The sequence below is a fragment of the Dreissena polymorpha genome, chromosome 1 (genome assembly GCF_020536995.1).
Source record: "Dreissena polymorpha isolate Duluth1 chromosome 1, UMN_Dpol_1.0, whole genome shotgun sequence".
Taxonomy (NCBI): Eukaryota; Metazoa; Mollusca; class Bivalvia; order Myida; family Dreissenidae; genus Dreissena; species Dreissena polymorpha.
In genome coordinates, this window is record NC_068355.1 from 132230193 (window position 1) to 132250167 (window position 19975).

The 19975-nt window shown below is 34.5% G+C and overlaps 1 protein-coding gene across 4 annotated transcripts in view; it reads right to left on the bottom strand.

Annotated features, from left to right (window-relative positions):
- Nucleotides 1-19975, bottom strand: part of LOC127850404 (myelin regulatory factor-like) — a 114896-nt gene that overhangs the window by 14550 nt on the left and 80371 nt on the right. For 2 of the 4 annotated variants that reach the window (XM_052383430.1, XM_052383443.1), the window contains 7 exons: nt 17445-17697; nt 14687-14799; nt 11836-12007; nt 10768-10963; nt 7806-7888; nt 4457-4658; nt 709-912 (listed from right to left, as the gene is read on the bottom strand). In XM_052383430.1, coding sequence (XP_052239390.1) covers nt 709-912; nt 4457-4658; nt 7806-7888; nt 10768-10963; nt 11836-12007; nt 14687-14799; nt 17445-17697 — 1223 coding nt within the window. The remainder of the gene's footprint in view (nt 1-708; nt 913-4456; nt 4659-7805; nt 7889-10767; nt 10964-11835; nt 12008-14686; nt 14800-17444; nt 17698-19975) is intronic. The other 2 variants (XM_052383448.1, XM_052383437.1) reach the window with 2 other exon arrangements.

The window sequence follows — 19975 nt, forward strand, 5'->3', positions numbered from 1 at the left end:
TATTTATTGACACACAACAACTCTTTTTGCTGTTGCTGTATTTTTTATAAGCTTTTAATAAAAATTTAGCTTATTTCATTCCTATTTAGTTTGCTTAAATAAAACATCACCTTTTGCCATTACATAAGAATGATATAATTGTAGTCACATCTCCTGTAGGAGATGTAGAATAAATAACATAAATTTACCAAACATAGCAAAGTATTTGATTTATTTTCATTTTGATAAACTCTCATTACTGGATTGTTATTTGAATCAAACAAATGCTAATGGCAATGTAAACACTGGATTCCCTATTAAACAAGAAATCTAAATTTGAAAAAATCTATCTTCCACAAAAGACTTGAACATTGAATACTAAAACAGAAATAAACAGCTACTTAACATACAAGGAAACGCAAATATGAAATGATCATGACAATTAAAACCTTAATGTCTGCATAAAACAAGAAACTTAACTTACTGAAAACAATTATATAGAAAAGACGTTAACACTCAATACCAAAACAGAAAAAAAACAGACACTTATCATACAAGGCAATAAAAACAAAACTACAAAAAACAAAAAAAATCTGATAAAGCAAGACATCTTATTTTTTTAAACAATTTAAGGCATAAGACTTGAACATTGAATACCATAACAGGGGATTAAAATGGTAACAAGGCAATGCAAAAAAAAAAAAAAGACAACAAATATACTAAACTGACCTCTTCAAGGTCCTGTTTAGCCCGTATGTCAGAGGTGTGGAGGATCTGCCCAGACAGCTTGATGTTCCCGTGCACTGTGAGGGCCTCCTCTGGGTGGTCTGTGTTGACTCCCACCCTCCCTATGTGGTACACTGACTCGGGTAGAGAGCCCTTGCTCCAGTGCTGGGTCTCAATGTCGCTGTCAAACTGGCCCGGGTTGGACGCCTGCGGAGTTGGGAAATCTTTTGAAATTATTTGAGCCGTGCTCTGAGAAAATAGGGCTTAATGCATGTGCGTGAAGTGTTGTTCAAGTTTAGCCTGTGCAGACTGCAGTGGCTTATATGTGAAGACACTTTATGCACATGAATTAATCCTCATTTTGCCAAAAGAGGAGCATTTCCATGTTTTGGTCTTAACACAATTGCATTTGATATAGAACTATTAAGCAGGTATAAATGCTTTTTTTCTGATATTTAATCAAGCCAATCAAAGCTGATAAGTTCAGGAAATATGTAAAAAAAAATGAGGTCAAATTTTGATTTAATATTTAATCATTCTATATGATCAAGCAGGTTAACATATGGAACGAAATATCCCATTCAAAAATTACTTGCATAATATGCATTTCTTTTAAAATTAATTTTTACATTTTTTATGTAATACAATAAATTATAAAATTTCAATCAAAGAATTTTTTGGGAACAGCTTAAAGTTTTTCACAAACAAAAAACGTGTGTACCAAGCAACCTTATTTGGCCATGAGTTATAAAGTTAAGCTTGGTGGAAACAAGAAACCGTCGGAGACAGGTGATGCTCCCCAAAGTTGTTTTTTTTCAAAATATTGCACTATATATTCAGATAAAAGGAAATGTCTTGAGGGCACAGTAGTTGGGGGGACAATAATTTTTTTATAGAAAATTTCAAAGGGCCATAACTCTGTGAAAAATCATCCGACCAGAACCTGCTGATAATATGCACATCTCCTCTTGGTAGTGAAGCTTCCCATAAAGTTTCATTGAATTCAGGTTATTAGTTGCTGAGAAATAGCCCAGACAAAAATTGTGCACAGACGGACAGACAGACGCACACACGGACAGACGAAGCGGCGACTATATGCTCTCCCCCCCCCCCAAAATAAATTTTGGGGGAGCATAAAAATTATTTAAAAAAACAAAAAAAAAACAGCACATAACCCTTTCATACTTCAAGCAAAGTGAAAATGGCAATATGCAACCAGCATAAAACCAGAATAGCCTTCAGGTGTTAGTGCTCATAAGTATCTTAATGTTGGAGTTAGATTTTAAATTGTATTCAATTTACTAAGGGACTACAAACACTTCAAAGTGCGTATCTGAGGTAAAGGGATAAGCTTCGTGTCATGTCTATGTAAATAAACAAGAGGGCCATGATGGCCCTGAATCGCTCACCTGACTCATTAAGATCAGATGAAAACTATGACCTCTATTGTCTACACAATGTTTTTCTATGATTTGACCTAGTGACCTAGTTCCTGACTCTAGATAACCCAAATACAATCCCAATCCAGATTTCATCAAGATAAACATTCTGACCACAGTTCATAAATATTGGATGAAAACTGTGACCTCTATTGCCAACACAAGGTTTTTCTATTTATTTGACCTAGATTTTTACCCCAGATGACCCAAATACAATCCCACCCAGATTTCATCAAGAATTCTGACCAAATTTCATAAAGGTTGGATGAAAACTGTGATCTCTAATGTCTACACAAGGTTTTTCTATTATTTGACCTAGTGACCTAGTTTTTGACCCCAGATGACCCAAATAAAATCCCAACCCAGATTTCATCCAGATAAACATTCTGACCAAATTTCATAAAGATTGGATGAAAACTGTGACCTCTATTGTCTACAGAAGGTTGTTCTATTATTTGACCTAGTGACCTTGTTTTTGACCCCAGATGACCCAAATACAATCCCAAACCGGATTTCATCAAGATAAACATTTTGACCAAATTTCATCAAGATTGGATGCAAACTGTGACCTCTACTGTCTACACAAACAAATTGTTGACGGACGGACGCACTGACACACGCAGGCACGCACAACAGACGCTGGACATTACACGATCACATAAGCTCACCGTGTCACTTCATGACAGGTGACCTTAAAATATGTGTCGGAGATAAACATGAACAGTTGTGGTTAAAATCCCATAGAAACAAGGGCTGTTTGTAAAACATGCATGCCCCCCTATATGGGCTATACTTTGTAGTAGCAGCCATTGTGTGAATACGTTTTTTGTCACTGTGAATGGTGGTGGTGGTGGTGGTGGTGGTGGTGGTGTAGTAGTAGTAGTAGTAGTAGTAGTAGTAGTAGTAGTAGTAGTAGTAGTAGTAGTAGTAGTAGTAGTAATAGTAGTTGTAGTAGTAGTAGTAGTAGTAGAAGTAGTAGTAGTAGTAGTAGTAGAAGTAGTAGTAGTAGTAGTAGTAGTAGTAGTAGTAGTAGTAGTAGTAGTAGTAGTAGTAGTAGTAGTGGTAGTAGTAGTAGTAGTAGTAGTAGTAGTAGTGGTAAAAGTAGTAGTAGTAGTGGCAGTAGTAGTAGAAGTAGTAATAGTAGACGTGGTGGTGGTGGTGGTGGTGGTGGTGGTGGTAGTAGTAGTAGTACTAGTAGTAGTAGTAGAAGTAGTAGTAGTAGTAGTAGTAGTAGTAGTAGTAGTAGTAGTAGTAGTAGTAGTAGTAGTAGTAGTAGTAGTAGAAGTAGTAGTAGTAGTAGTAGTAGTAGAAGTAGTAGTAGTAGTAGTAGTAGTAGTAGTAGTAGTAGTAGTAGTAGTAGTAGTAGTAGTAGTAGTAGTAGTAGCAGTAGCAGTAGCAGAAGCAGTAGCAGCATTACAAGACCAATACTTAAGAATGATCAAATGGGAAAAGGTAACCTAGCATTGGCAGTAAATATGGGGCTCATTTACAGGTCAGATTTGGAATCTCTGCTGTAAAATGAGATTTTGAATGAATTAAAGGGAGGCAAATCTGTAATAAAAAGAACATGCATAAACCGTAGTTGTTTCCCTTGTTTGAACAATGCTAAATCCTTACAAGTTTGGAAAGAATTGGATGAAAAATTTGGACTTTATTGCATAAACACCATTTTCTCAATTCAAGGGGAGGTAATTCTGTACTTCATGGACCAATAATGCTCATTTTTTGTAGGGTTCGTGTCCTCATTGATATAAAGACACTGTGCAAATTTGGAAAGGATCGGACAAAAAATGTGGAAGATTTTTGAAAGTTTTCACAAAATAGGCAAAAACGAATAAACATGCAAAGTTCAACGAGCTCCTGCGGCCATGTTTTTTGACGAATCAAATTTCTTTGAACAACTTTTTCAGGGGAGCCTTCAAAGGTCATCCCTGTGAAATTTTTTGAAAATCTGATGAGCGGTTTCTGACAAGAAGATTTTTTAAGGTTTTTACCATATATGGTCATGGCGGCCATCTTGGTTATGTGATCAAATTTTTTTTAACAATTCTTTTGTCCCATGACCTAGGGATGCTCCACATGAAATTAAGTTGAAATTGGCTCAATGGTTTAGTAGAAGAAGATGTTTACAAATTGTTTACAGACGGACGGACGGACGCCGGACGCCGAGTGATCACAATAGCTCACCCCGAGCTATCGCTCAGGTGAGCTAAAAAGCACATTATCAATACCATCCATATTGCCCATGACAATCTTATCAACTTCCTCTTTTACAAACACCCCAGAATAACAGAATGACTCACTCCACATACCCTCACGATAATCTTCTCTGACGCGCTGGCTGTGACCATGTAGCTGTTTTCCCCCGAGTGGGCATGTAGCGCGACTACCAGCATGAAGTAGCGCTGGTCCGGGTTTGGGCGACCTTTCTTGCGCATGTTGTTTGAGGTCGTCTCACTGAAGTGTAGCCGCCCCACCGTCAACTTGGACACTTGTTCGGGGATAAGGTCCAGCCTTGAATCATAAACTGGCAAGTTATATATATTAAGGATCTAGCAGGCGTTGTCATATCAAACCATATTTTATTGAACGAGTTCAGGAATTTTGTTAAATGAGCAAATTCATTTTATGTTTTTGCTTTTATTCTATATTTTAATGTTGGCCTTTCTTTTCTTTTCTTCTTCTTTGTTGGTGGATCATATTTCCATTCAATTGTTTACATAATCACCTACATTCTTACCCATGAAAAAACTATATGAACACATTTGAGTGAATAATTGAGTCAAACTATATCAAATTTAAACAACACATGTATTTTGTCCTTATTTAGCTGTACAGTTGCTGCGTGAACACTGCTTTCAACATGTTCAGTTGAAAGTAATTTTTCATGATTTCAGAATTCATTTGTAAATAATAACAATTGTATCACTTAGATTTCTTGAAACTATACGTTCAGATAATAAAGAAAGAACAGGGCCGGTACACAGCAACCAATACTTAGTGCATGTATTAAAGAATAGACTTAGACAGAAGAGAACAGACTACACAGTTTGAATACACACAGGAAAACAATGAGGCTTATTTCTTAATTAAACAGACTGATCTAAATATAAAGACTGTAGTAATTATAGATGTAAAATGCCAGCGCAATGTCACTTTAAAGTATTTCTATAACATTACAGTTTTAAGAATATTTTTATTTTTTAGAACTTAAGTCCAAGAGTTGGTTGGTTAAAAAAAGCCCAAAAGACACTAAATATGCAAAAGATAATCTATTTCATTTCTGACTTGATCCTTTCAATAGAATTTTAGCACAATTAATGAAAGGATTGCATGTGAAAGCTTTCAATCAGGTATCCAATTATGGTTAGCTTTTTGTGACACACATGCACCATTTTTAAAGCAATTCAAGTTTGTGTGTTAATCAATATAACAACCCTTGTTCAGATTTTGACATGATAAAACCAGCTATATGGCTGCCATTTTATTGAAAAAGCAATTAACTCTTTGAGACAAATTGGGACCTAAGTGTACTGGCAGCAATCACTTCTGTCTGTTCAAATATTAGTCTTTGGAAAACTAAATTTGCACAAATTATTGCAGGAAGTTAAGAAATAATACATCAAAGAATTTGTAAAAAACATTTATTGAAAATTATGCGACGCATCAGCACAGTTTTTATTTGAAATTTTATTGTAATGTTGAGTAAAGAATACATGATGATGATAATTTGTAACTTAGAAAATATGAAATATTTTCCTGAGAAAAAAAGATTAAGTGTAAATAATATTATCATGTAATAATTGTGTGTGTATATATATATATATTGATTGATAGGATCAGTTTTACTTGATTTATTTGATGATAACTTGATGATATTTTTTTTTTATTGCTTTACTAAAACTGACGTCAAAATAATATGACATATTTATTATAAATATGTTTGTTACATTTATATATTGTATGATCTTCTGCGTGAAAACATGCTTCACATCTGGCACACATTTGTTTGTTATTTTCAAGGGGAAATAAAGCAGGAATTTGTGGACTACTGGGGACTAAACTGTGTCTTGCAAAGCTATATACTGTGAAACCATTATTAATCGTCGGGCATTAATTTTCATAAATTTCGTCCGTCGACCGATCGGCGAATTTAAGATCCTAACGAACAATCATGCTCTATGTTTGAACAAAAACAAACACTAAGTTGAACAATATTTTAAAATTTTACCGTAGACATGAGGCATTAATTTCTAACATAATCCATGCACACATTCACTGCTGTTTCGTAATCAAGATTAATCCGGTTTTGACACAAAGGGATGTTGATTACACAAGGTATTTAACTGACACGTTACACTTCTTTAAAACGCGTGTGCAGTACAGCTGTATCGAATGCGTTGACTTCGTTTATGTAAAATGGTAATGAATTAGTGCTAATTGTTTATAACTTTATTACCCATTAGGTGCATTATGTTTTTCAGGGGTGTTGCATATTAGCCATCACGCAGCAAATGCCGATGAAAGATAATAAACCAAATGAAAAGATGACGGTGTGTGATCAACATGCGTATTTATCACAAATTGTTTGATTGTTTGCGTTTAACCACACTTATTACTATTTTATATGTATAAATTCATTTATTTTTAAATTATTGACATTATTGATTTATATACCGGTAGTTTACTTTTTAAGAACAAACACACACATAGAGTTTATAATTTTAATGTTGATATCAGAATAAAAAAGCATTTTATTTGAAAAAAAAACACTTAACAATCTGGAACCTATTTCGTATAACACAAACAGTTTTAAAACGGTATTGACAGCATTTTAATAAAAATCATACCAACTAGAACACATACCCAAGAAAATAAACAAAAGTGACTAGTTTGATTTGCAATTTGATAGAATAAGACTAATTGGCAATTGGCTTCGTTGTTACAAACACTCGTTAACGGTTATTCGATCCCACTTGTCCGCTAATCATAATAATGAACGTGTGAATGGCATACATTAAGAGGGTCCATTACTGTCCCTTGATAACAAAAGACTAGTTAATTGGCATGTGACAAACAGGCCCCACCTCCTGCAGTTATTCTCAAGTGTGTTCCCTCATTCGTACCACGATTTTTCGCACCTGCGATTGATCGCGAATATGTATTACACACAAATCGGATATTGACTGACGCATTTTTTTTAAATTCAAAATCAGAAATCAGCGAATTTAAGTGCTGACGAAATAGTCATTTTTATAAAAATGACGAAATTTTGTGCTGTCGAAAATAAATGGTTTCACAGTACATAATTATGATGACAAATTTCCATTTTCAATTGAATGGCTTGAGAAATGGGGAAGCAGCATGCTCAGAAAGCTTTTGCAGGCAGCTAGACAGAGCTACTGACTGACTAACCTTATGAGGGAATCCTACACAGCCCTTCATAGAGGGTGGCATAAAACATAACTTTACCCTTTCACCCTCGACAAAAAGTAAAAATGACTTAATGCAACCAGCATAAAACCATAACAGCCTGTGAGTAACTTGTAGCCTGTTCAGATGTTATGCTGTTTGCAAAATGCCTATCTGAGAGGTAAAGGATTTAACAAGTCACTATGGTTACATGGGTTTGAAAATAGGTAAGTCTCAAATTGCACGTACACGTACCTGACTGGTTTGAAAGGCTTCTTGCTCCTGTCAGACTGGGACTGCTCGATCTTGATGGTTTGACTAGGGGACTCGAGCTGTGGGGCAAAGGGAGACAACTGGGCTTAATACATGTTCGTAAAGTGTCGTCCCAGATAAGCCTGGCAGTCCACTCAAGCTCTTAAGGTATTTGTTTTTAAAAAAAAGTCTCTTCTTTGTGAAAATCCAGATTATGCAGAAAGTATCAGCCCTTCAGATAGCACAGGCTAATATGGGACAAAACTTTACACACATACATTAAGTCCTGTATTCACAGAGCATGGTATATTTTCTTAAAGTTACAATTTTAAGACACAGTATTGATGCTAATTGTATCATTTATAATTATGTATATTTACAGAAAACAAACCTTAACTGATATCAAAGGATACAACAAAATTGTGATACAAAATGTGTTTGAATGAAAAAAACAAAATTAAGTAACAGAAATACTCAAAATCAATATTATAGCAAAATATTTTGTAAAATAAAGTTAGCCAAAATTTCAATGCTAGATTTGGTATGGCAATATAGAGATACAAAATGCTAGTTTTTATTTTTTGTGGCACAATATATTCCATTTTAATTTCCCGATATGATGTCTTTTATGATACAACACACGAACACTAACATGGTACATGAACATGTGTTGAATATATTGTTCCACAAAAAAAGAACACTTTGTATCTTGTTAAATCTATGTTACCAGCATACCACATCTTGCATCGACAGTTTGGCCATGGCTCATAAGGAACTTTGATTTTTTATGTGTTAACTTTATTTTTCTAAATATTGTACAAAATATTCGTTGACTCTGAGAGTTTATGGGCTTTTAACATTTTAAAATTAAAGTTTTTTACATATTCATAAAGGCACACATAAGGAGCTGGAAAGAAAAGGAACTCTCAATATTTTAACCAAGATTTAACAAACACATAAAATAACATATTTTGACCGTATGATATTCTACATCTGTAAATAAATTAAAAATTGAACATAATTTACTTTCATTGTATTGTTTATACAGTGTTGCCTAGTTTCTTATGTAAGAAAATGTAAATAAAAGGCATGAAATTTGCATGGAAGAATCATGTTATTGTGGTGAATATTGTGGGAGTTGACCAAAGAACATGACTGTACTTGGATGAAACTTATGATAAAAGAAACAGTTTTTTAAAAACTATGTACTGGTAAGGTACATAACACAATAATCATAATGTACATTTGTTAATTCTTAAATGAATGATTATTTCAAAATTCAAACATAGTACAAAATACTTTATAGTCATCTCAAAGAGGCAAGGCGTCTTTTCCCGCTCATGACAATTTTTGTATCCCAGAAAAGCAACCTTTTGGAAAAACCCACTTAACTGCTGGTACAAGCTGACCCATTAACAACCCTTTAAAAAAATCACACACCATATGAACAGATATTATTTTAATCAAGCCATCATAGTGGGTGTTATAATCTCATGCGAATTCTGGGATCAATCTATGAAAAGTACAACAGTTGGAAAGAAGCATGGAACATGTGAAAATCACCACAAAAGGAAAAAAACAAAAATAATGTTTACCAACAGTTTGACTTGGAGAATAATGTTAATATTTTTCGGCGTAAGCTGAATAAGCCAGCTTTTCACCCTGACTTGACCTTTGTAAGTGTCCAATAATACTCAAATAAAATTTCCCGCGGCTAGGTACAAATGAATACACTTCATTTATTCCATTGGCTGATTTGAGTATAACACCAGAACATTGGAAACATATCCGCGTCTTTGTAACACTGTTTTACTGCATGAAACAATTTTATCTCTAATGAAAAGGCCCAATAGATAGAACAGTTTTACAATCAATTTTCGACATAAATACAGTTTGTGCGTTCACCTTTTATTTTCAGAGAATTACCAGCGCAAAAGCGTTTAACTAAAGGCTATGTTGTCATATTTAGTACTTACTTGCATTGCATTTCAACCCGCGATGTTTCGGGTCAATACGCGGTCATTTTGTGAAAGTCAGAGTTTATATACAGTTCATCACCGGAGTTCGCAAAAGGGGTTGCGATCATTGTGTCTTACTGACAATAACGTAGTGACTGTAATGCATTGCATTCCAATCCGCAAGGCATCAAGGTCAGTTTGCGGTCAGTTGCAGAAATCTTTATATAAACGCCGTCTCGTAAACTTTGTGCACTTGAAGTCTGTTTTGATCAGAAAGATACTAAATAAAGATATTCGGCGATATCATTGTGGTATGTCAATCATCGATTTTTAATATGGTTTCAAAATTTGCATGATAAGGACCGATTTTGATAAAATTAATTAGAAATATTTATCCATTTAGACCAGTTTATTAAGCATGACCACAATAATTCGCTATACTATAATTATGCAATTAAATAAGATTCGAGTATTGCCGGCTGACCTATATGCACTCGTTTATTTTCATGTTTCTTGTGTTTTTCTATTTTGTAAATATAGATATCTGAGTAATAATATCACATAAAGCAAAATAAGCCACGAAATCTGGCGCAACACCCCGTAATTGATTTGCTTATGATGTAGCTAACAACTGCACAGAAAAAAGGCATCCGCTACTTTTTATCTCATAGAGATAACTTTTGATCGTTCATAAACATCGACCACAATCAACGCCGTATATCTTTTTTTAAAGATATTTCTTGTTTAAAGTGTCCACATTATAAAATAGTTACTTCCCACAGGGGTTAAATGAAGTTTGAACTTCTAAAATACACTTTTACTGGACATTTTAATATATACTGTGTAGTTAATGCTAAATTTGACCATTTTCACCTGCATTGGGACTTGAAAAATAATTAGAGAGATAAAACATTTACACAGAATTTATCAATAGGACATACATATTTATTTTAAAACACTCACAAGTTTAAAAAGCTAATGACCAACCCAATAAGTTTTACCTTAACACCATAAAAGTGTAGACAAAAGTGGTCGATCTTTTTCACGCCTTCTGGTGTGCGTACGTATTTAGGTTCACCAGACACACAAACGTGGCAAGTGATCTGGAAATGGTTCTTCTTCTGACATACAAACGACTCGTCAGACGTTGAAATGTTGAAACCTTTGTCAGCGTCGACACGATACTGTGGCCCTGGTCTGAAAAAATACAAAAAACAACATCAATTTTCTGTGAAACAAGAATTTAATGCATGTGTGTCAAGTGTCGTCCCAGATTAGCCTGTACAGTCTACACAGGCTAATCAGGGACAACACTTTCCCCTTCACTGGATTTTCGCTTAGAGAAGATTTCCTTAAAACAAAAAACAAACAATAAAAGCAAAAAGTATTGTCCTGATTAGCCTGTGTTGACTTAACAAGCTCATCTGGGATGACATGATACGCACATGCATGAAGTGGATTTGTCACACTTTTTTTTTCAATTATGTTGTTTATTCCTAGACAAATTTCCTACAATCTTTTTTAATATGATGGTTGATCTTCACTCTGCTTAGTGATTTTAATATCATCTGCAGAATTACCAAGTATTGGTTCTACACAGGTAACAGACTTGACTATTTCAATCAACTTTTATCTTTAAACTTAACTACAACAGGTCACTTACAAGTCTCTTAAGCTAACGCCTGTAAGCTTGACAGAGGTTTGCTTTTCCCAAATCTCCACATACTGGTTCTACGCAGGAAACAGAACTTCAAAAATAAATTTTAGGCTCTTAACTACCCTATCAGGGTGACCTAGGTCTGCTTCTGGTAGTTTTCTTTGTATCTTCTCCAAAGTCATCAATTACTGGTTCTAAACAGGAAATAGAGTTAGACTTTTTATAAAAACTTTAAGCTACAACTGTTCACTTTCAAGTCTTTTAAGCGTAGGTCTGTAAGCGTGACCCAGGTCTGCTTCTGGAACTGGTCTCTTCTTTATGACAAAAAACAAAGTACTGATTCTACCAAGAAAACGTACTTCATAACTACGACAAACTCTAAGATTATACTTAAATACAACCCGTCACTTACAAGTCTTTCAAGTTCACATCTGTGAGGGTGACCCAGGTTTGCTTCTGGAATTGGTTCCACTTGATGACTTGATAGACCCCGTTGTCGTACCCATTGCTTGAGTCGTTAGGGTCACCATAGTTACTGTACTCATCATCGCCTTGATCCTGCAGGTACCCAGGATTTGCGTAGGCTAGGAATCAGTATGATAAAATATTTAATTCAGCCTCAGTCTGGAAATTCAAAGCTTAATGCATATGCGTAAAGTGTTGTCCCAGATTAGCCTGTGTGGTCCACATAGGTTAATCAGGGACTACACTCTGCCTAGTCTGAATTGTTTTTATAAAAAGTTTGCCTTTCAATAAAAAAATCCATAAAAACTGAAAGTTTTGTCCCTTATTAGCCTGTGCAGACTGCAAATAAAACTAGAGCTTTGTCACAGAGGTGACGTATACCCGAACATGCTGCATATTTTGCATGCTGTCTTCACAAAACAAGAGAAGCTAATTTATGGCAATTTTTTAGAATTATTATGCCATTATCATTTATGGCCATTTTGACCTTTGAACTCTTGAATTCTTTTGCATGACACACCGTCGAATGACTGTGAAAAATATTAATGTACAGAGTTATTTAAAAATCTCACAATGAAAAACATAGTTATGGCCAGGACAAGCTCATGTATGGCCATTTTTTACTTTTGAACTCCAAATGTGACCTTGACCTTGGAGATATTGACGTTATTCTTTCGCATGACACACCATCCAATGATTGTGAACAAATGTCTCGAGTAATTTTTCAATCTCACAATAAATGGCATAGTTATGGCCCGGACAAGATCATTTATGGCCATTTTTTACCTTTGAACTCCAAGTGTGACCTTGGAGATATTGATGTAATTCTTTCGCATGACACACGTTCCAGTGATTGTGAACAAATGTACAAAGTAATTTTAAAATCTCACAATGAATGACATAGTTATGGCCCGGACAAGATCATTTATGGCCATTTTTGACCTTTGAACTCAAAGTGTGACCTTGACTTTGAAGATATTGACGAAATTCTATCGCATGACACACCGTCCAATGATGGTGAACAAATGTGCCAAATGATTTTAATATCTCACAATGAACAACATAGTTATGGCCCGGACAAGCTCATTTATGGCCATTTTTGTTTAACCTTTGACTCGAAGTTTGGACTTGACCTTGGAGATATTGACGTAATTCTTTCGCATTACACACTGTCCAATGATGGTGAACAAATTTGCCTAATGATTTTAAAGTCTCACAATAAATGACAAAGTTATGGCCCGGACAAGCTCATTTATGGGCAACTCCAAGTGTGACATTGACCTTGAAGATATCGACGTACTTCTTTCGCATGCCACACTGTCCCATGATGGTAAACAAATGTACCAAGGCATTTAAAAATCTAACGATAAATGACTTCGTTATGGTCCGGACAAACTTTCGGTTTAAAACGCACAAAGTGACCCTGTGACCTAGTTTTTGACCCGGCATGACCCATCTTCAAACTTGACCTAGACATCATCTGGATACAACTTCTGACCAAGTTTGGTGAAGATCGGATGAAATTTTCAGGACCGACACACCGACCAACAAAGTGACTCCTATATAGCCCCCATTACCAATGGATATAATGATCAAATGCTGATGTTTATTTAAGCTTAATTGTACATTATTGGGAAATACTGTTCTGCGCAGATTTGTTCATGCCACATGTAATCACAATTTTTTCGGCATCACTTTTGACCTTAGATGACCTTCATTCATGATAGGTACCCAATTAATAAATCCGAATTGTGCATTGGCTAATAATACAAAAATCACCGTAAACATTGGATGCATATCATTTGAACTGAAATATGAATATATTGTAAATAACATGTTAATTACAATAAATTAAAAACTGTCATGATACAAAATATACTCTAAACAGTACATCGAAACGTTTCTCCTCAGTTTACGAAGCAGTATAGCATTAATCACATGTCTCTACAATTAAAAGAAGCTATTGTTTACATGCCGTAGCGGTCACACTAAACACTACAAAAACAGGCTAGATTGCACTTTACCCGTACGCAGTTGTTTACCACTATCGACAAAGCTGGGATTTGGGGGCGGTAGCCCCCGATACTCAGGAAATATATAGATGTTGGAAATATATCTGTCTTTGATTTATTCTAATCCATATTTTTGTTTATTAGTGTAAATATGTTTCTTTGTATTTTGTTTTTTTATATAAAGTTCTGTCTTTCTGCAAAAAGTTCTATCACTATGATGCTTGCAATAATAAGTCTTTTATGTTTACATTCTACTAACATCTTTACACATTGTAACACATTATCTTTTATTTCATTCCATTAGCAACATTATGTTCATAGTATTTCAGTGGCAAATATGTTTTCTTTTCCTATTGAAACTAATGTATTACTCGTTCAATTATGAAAACCTAGTCATTACAATACTTATTGACAATAAAACATACAATTTCACCTCTTCTTGTTCTTCATTTCTTATTTGTTAATACAGTAAAATATATGATCTTATTATCACTCACTACCTTCATTAAAAATACATGTACGCATCATTCCATCCTCTTTCACTGGTCGCAAACATTACAACATCAACGCCATATATCTTTTTAAAGATATTTCTTGTTTAATACAAGTACAGCAAACACAAGTAAATGAGTTGGTACAAGCAAAATCTAGGTCAAATGGAATTTCTTTGAACTATAATAAAGAACATTTGATGTATGGTACCATCATAACATAACAAAAATAGTTTATATGAAATTCTTTTTCATGTTTATTAAAGCCTTTATGCATGTTTTAAATTATACATACTGTTAGGTTCTTGTTTGATGTTTTGGAGCAGTCCATTTCTAGAGTTAAATACTGGACCTGACATCCCTGCACTGTTGGGTGAGTCCACATGCTTTCTTTTTTTGCTTTGTGGGCTACAACATCAGGATTGAAAATGATGCAAACTTTAAAAACATGAAAATTAAAAAGGCAATCAGAACATATAAAATAAATTAGAAACAAGAGCTGTCTCCATCGGTAGACATAATAAAAAAATTATGCCCCCAAAAAACGCTTTTTCGAAACCTAAACGCAGATTTTGAAACCTGAACGCGGACCCTAAGTTCAAGGTTAAGGTCAAAGGGGTCAAAATTTGTGTGCGTATGGAAAGGCCTCGTCCATATACACATGCATACCAAATATGAAGGTTACATCTGAAGCAACATAGAAGTCACGAGCATTTTTCGAAACCTAAACGCAAAAGTGTGACGGACAGACAGACGGACAGTGCCATCACTATATGCCCTCCTTCAGGGCAAAATGAGTGTTACATTTTGCTTCACATAATTATTATATTTTTGATATTCTCAAATCTAGTCAGTGTCATATGCATGATAACTTATTGAAACTTGAAATAACTGTATCAAATCAAAGAGAAGATCCCCAAAAATATTATTTCAAATAATTATCAGATATCTCAAACACATTTATGTCCTTGGTTTACATTTTTACACATGATTAAAAAGATATTATTTGTATTCATGTCTTAATATTTTATAATAGTAAATAAAATATGCATTTTAATCAGAGTCAGACAACATTGTTGAACAACTTTCTTTGTGATTGCCTTGTAATTTTTTTTTACTGATTATAACACTTTTTCATGTTAAAGAACACTATCTTTTGTTTCCCAACATCCATGGCGGTAAAGCAATAAATCTTATGGAAACAACTTGAAATATGTTCGACATTCATTGACCTTAACAATACACATATTCAGTCAGCGAACTGGCACCAACAATACAAAGTCTTTAAAAAAATGCAAACTGGTAATATATCAATGTCAAATACATCATTAAAGTATCAAGTTAACTGTCTGCAAAGAGGGTGGGTATTTTATGCAACAGAGTATGTGCACATAAAAAACAGTTATGGGTGCAAATGGAGCATTTATATGTACAATATCATCATATCATAAACACATTTTTCAAAGAAGGGAAATTTTCTTCAAGTAATTTCTTATTTCCATATCTGGAAACAGGATTCAGACTTGGCCTAGATAGTGTCATGATAAAAGTTCTGACCAAGTTTTATCAAGATTTGGTGAAAAAAGTAACCTCTAGAGTCAGAGGGGTTAAACATGTGACAAACAAGATGGGGACGTCCATGCCGAGACAGGTATTTTTCGCCGTTTCATACCCTTCATTACTTATATTAATTGTTAAAATGCGACTCACTTTCCAGCCATATTGGCAAGAAAGTGATTAGCATTCCTATTATATTAATTTTTTATGTATATCTCTAATATATTATACTTTATGTGAAATGTCTTAGCGGGTCACAAAATAACTGCTCCCGCTAAGAAACTTCACAGCATGTTAAGTCGACACAAAGAGCAAATATTAATACGAAGTTAAAGCTAATCGCTTTCTTGCTGATATGACTGAAAAGTTATTTCATTTAAACAATTAATGCAAGTGATTAATAGTATCAAATGGCAAAGATACCTGTATTTTCTTGTTTGTCACGGGATTATCCCTTCTGAGAGTGGTAAGGTATTTCAAACATTTTACCTGGACATCTTGTTTTTGGACAGAAAGGATTCAGATCACAACTCTGCATATAAATTGTCAGGATAAACATTCTGAACAAGTTTCCTCAACATTGAGTCAGATATGTTGCCTTAAGTGGTACACAAGTTTTTCTATGGTAAGACCAGGCAAACTCGCTTTTGGATGCATGTGACCCAGATTCAAACTCTGTCGAGACAATTTTAACCCTTTGCATGCTGGGAAATTTGTCTCCTGCTAAAATGTTGCCTGCTGAATTTCTAAAAATAGCATTTTCTTAGGGTTTATTCAAAGAATACTATAAGAATAGCAAACAGTTTGGATCCTGATCAGACGCCACATTTTGTGGCGTCTGATCAGGATCCAAACTGTTTGCAAAGGCCTTTAAAATTTGGTTCCAGCACTGAAAGAGTTAATAAACAAGTGATACAAATAATATTGATCATAAATGTGAGTGTATAAAAAATATTAATCTAGCAAAACCAAGAAATAGTATTTTTGTATATATTGTATCCTTATCCACTGTTTGTTTCAAAAGAGACCAACTAGGAAATTTATCAAGAATATTAATGCCATGACGTGAAAGTAATGTTGACATTTCACTATAAAACAGTGAAAATTGTCAGTTATTAGTATATCCAGTTTCAATTCACTTATATTTCCCTATTAACACAACAAGAAAGTGTTGAATAAATATTGCATGATATGAGCAAAATTCTGAGAAAACTGGGCTTTAATTGTATTTGGATAATATGTCGTCAGAGATTATTGCCAGTGAAGTTGGCACAGGCTAATCAGGGACGACACTTTTGATCTTAACTTAATTTTGATCGGAAGAGACTTCTTTTAACAAAAAAATACCATGAAAACAGAAACTGTGTGCCTGATTAGCCTGCGTTGACTGGCAAATCTAGGATGACAATTTACGCACATGAAATAAGCCCTGTTTTCCCAGAACCAGGCTGATATTTTCAAGTTTAAGGCCACAGATAGTTCACAGGTGCCTATACCTGAGATTCCCAGGGGTGAGTATTTGCTGAGTGTTCATGTTGGGTCCTGTGTGCGGGGTCAGGTTAAGGGTCAAGGGGGTAATGGAGGAATGCTGGTGGGGCAGCCCATGGGGTAGCGGGCCCTCTTGGTGATACCCTGCCATGGCAACCAGGCCCTTGGGTGGAAGCCCATGAACAGCAGGCTGATGGTGTGGGTTGCCACCGTACATGTGGGAATGCATCGTGGAAGATGTTGTTGTGTACTTGGAGTTATCTGTAAAAGGCAACAGACAGGGATATCAATTATTATTCAATAAGTTTGCAAAGGGACAACACTTTTTGTTTGGGCAAGTTGATTTGAGTATCTTTCAACATAAATTCAATTTAAGCTAAAAGTGTCGTCCCTGATTAGCCTGTGTAGACTGCAGAGGCTTATCTGGGATGACACTTTACGCACATCCATTAGGCCAAGTTTTCTCAGAACAAGCCTCATATTTAAGTACAACAAAATCTGAATTACAAACCCACTATTTTGAAGAGGGACATTTTGGGACAAAATAAACAAAATCTTTGACCATGACTTATTCCAGCCTTTGAAAAGGTCCCATTGACAAATGGTAAATTAAATGGCATGTTAAATGAGTAGTTTATTTTCTCCTCATTATAATATAGGGCGTCCTTTTGAGGAGATATTGAGTCCTACAATGGAGACACCAAGTCTGAAAGAAAGATCATAAAGCCTCATTCTGGGAAAATGGGGCTTAACCCTTTCCCACTTTGATACATATGTTCATGCATTTGTAGTCCCTTAGAAAGTTAAATTTAATAAAGGCTTCGCGATTTCCAACCCTTAGATACTTATGAGCAGCAAACAGCATAAAACCTGAACAGAATACGAGTTGCTCACAGGCTGTTCTGGTTTTATGCTGTTTGCACATAGCCATTTTCACTTTGCTACTAAGTGGGAAAGGGTTAATGCAAGGGTTAATGCAAGCGCATAAAGTGTCATTCCAGATTGGTCTGCTTTCATTTTCACCTTTCATGATATTTTTGGTTTAAAGGAATTGTCTTTTTGGCAAAAATCCAGTCTGGAGTCATCCATAATAAGCCTGTGGGGACTACAAAGGCTTCTTTGGGGCGACACTTTATTCACATGTATTATAAAGCTCAGTTTTCAAAGAAACTGTTTCATATTAAGGTAGCGCACCTCTAATGATTTCCCGCGATTTATTTTACGATCATTGCCGATCTTAAATGATCGGTTATTTCCGAGAGATGCATTTTATTTTTTTCAAACTTCGAATTTTGATATGTGTTTACCTAATTCATTTAGAATACATTATTTTTACTATAAATATTGACTTTGATCCAATTATCATCTGAAAAATACGATTTCGCGATTTCTTCAAAGATTGACGAGCCTTTTTACCTGTTTACTTATTGATATCTAATTTAAGGTTGCACTGATGTGAAGTTGTCGTGGCCTAGTGGTTTAGGCGATGGACTAGAAATCCTTTGACATCTTCCCGCGCAGGTTCGAATCCTGCCGATATCGGATACTTTTTGCGATGCGTTTTATTTCTTTTCTAACGAAATTTGATTTAATATAGCATATAAGCTATGTTTATTGTCAAATATGTTGAAAATTGTAAGAACATCCTTCAATTTTTAAAATTAAAACAACGTTATGGCTAAATTGGGTAATTTACTGCTGAAAATACGAATGATGCATGTTGCATTTTTATTTTTATTTAAAAAAGTAAACGGTAAATCTGTCTATTTCTTGGTATTTTTTCTGTATATAGTGTTTATATAAAAAATTAGTTTAAAATATAACTTAAATGATACTATTTTGAATTTTATGACACTTTGTTTTTAACCGACCCAATTTTTACTTGGCTGAAATCACTTACATTTCATGGCGCTATTCCATAGATAAAAAATCGTAAAAAATAAATGTCTGTAAAAGAATACTTATTTCATCTTGTTTAAACTTTAAACACCTTTACTGCATCTGTACACACCAACTGCATGCCCATATTTGGAAATCTGAATGAATTATGGAACTTTTATATACCCCAGGGGTGATAATAAACTGGACAAAAGCCGAGCGTGAGGGTCGTTTTGAAAAAATCTGTATATTTTTTTAAAAAGCATGGAAAGCCTACCTACAAATTTGCATGTAGTTCAGTGAAATGATGCTGATTAAGAAAATAATTAATTAAATTATATTTGGATATGTGCCCATTAGAAGTGCGCTACCTTAAAGAATTCATTGTGCATTTCCTATGTACAAATTGAGCCATTATTAAAAAAAATCATAAGGAATTAAGTAAATATTTGGAATTTTTAGATTAATATATTTTTATTGAAAAATCAGATTCTTATATATATTCTTATGCAAAATTATAAAATATACCATTTTTGCAATATTTACCTGTTTAAATCATCTAAATATGGGGGGGGAAAAACTAAAGAAACTCCACTAGGATGAAAAGTCTGATGACAAAAAAAGCATAACAGGTTCGATCCACTTAGAAAAAATGGATTTG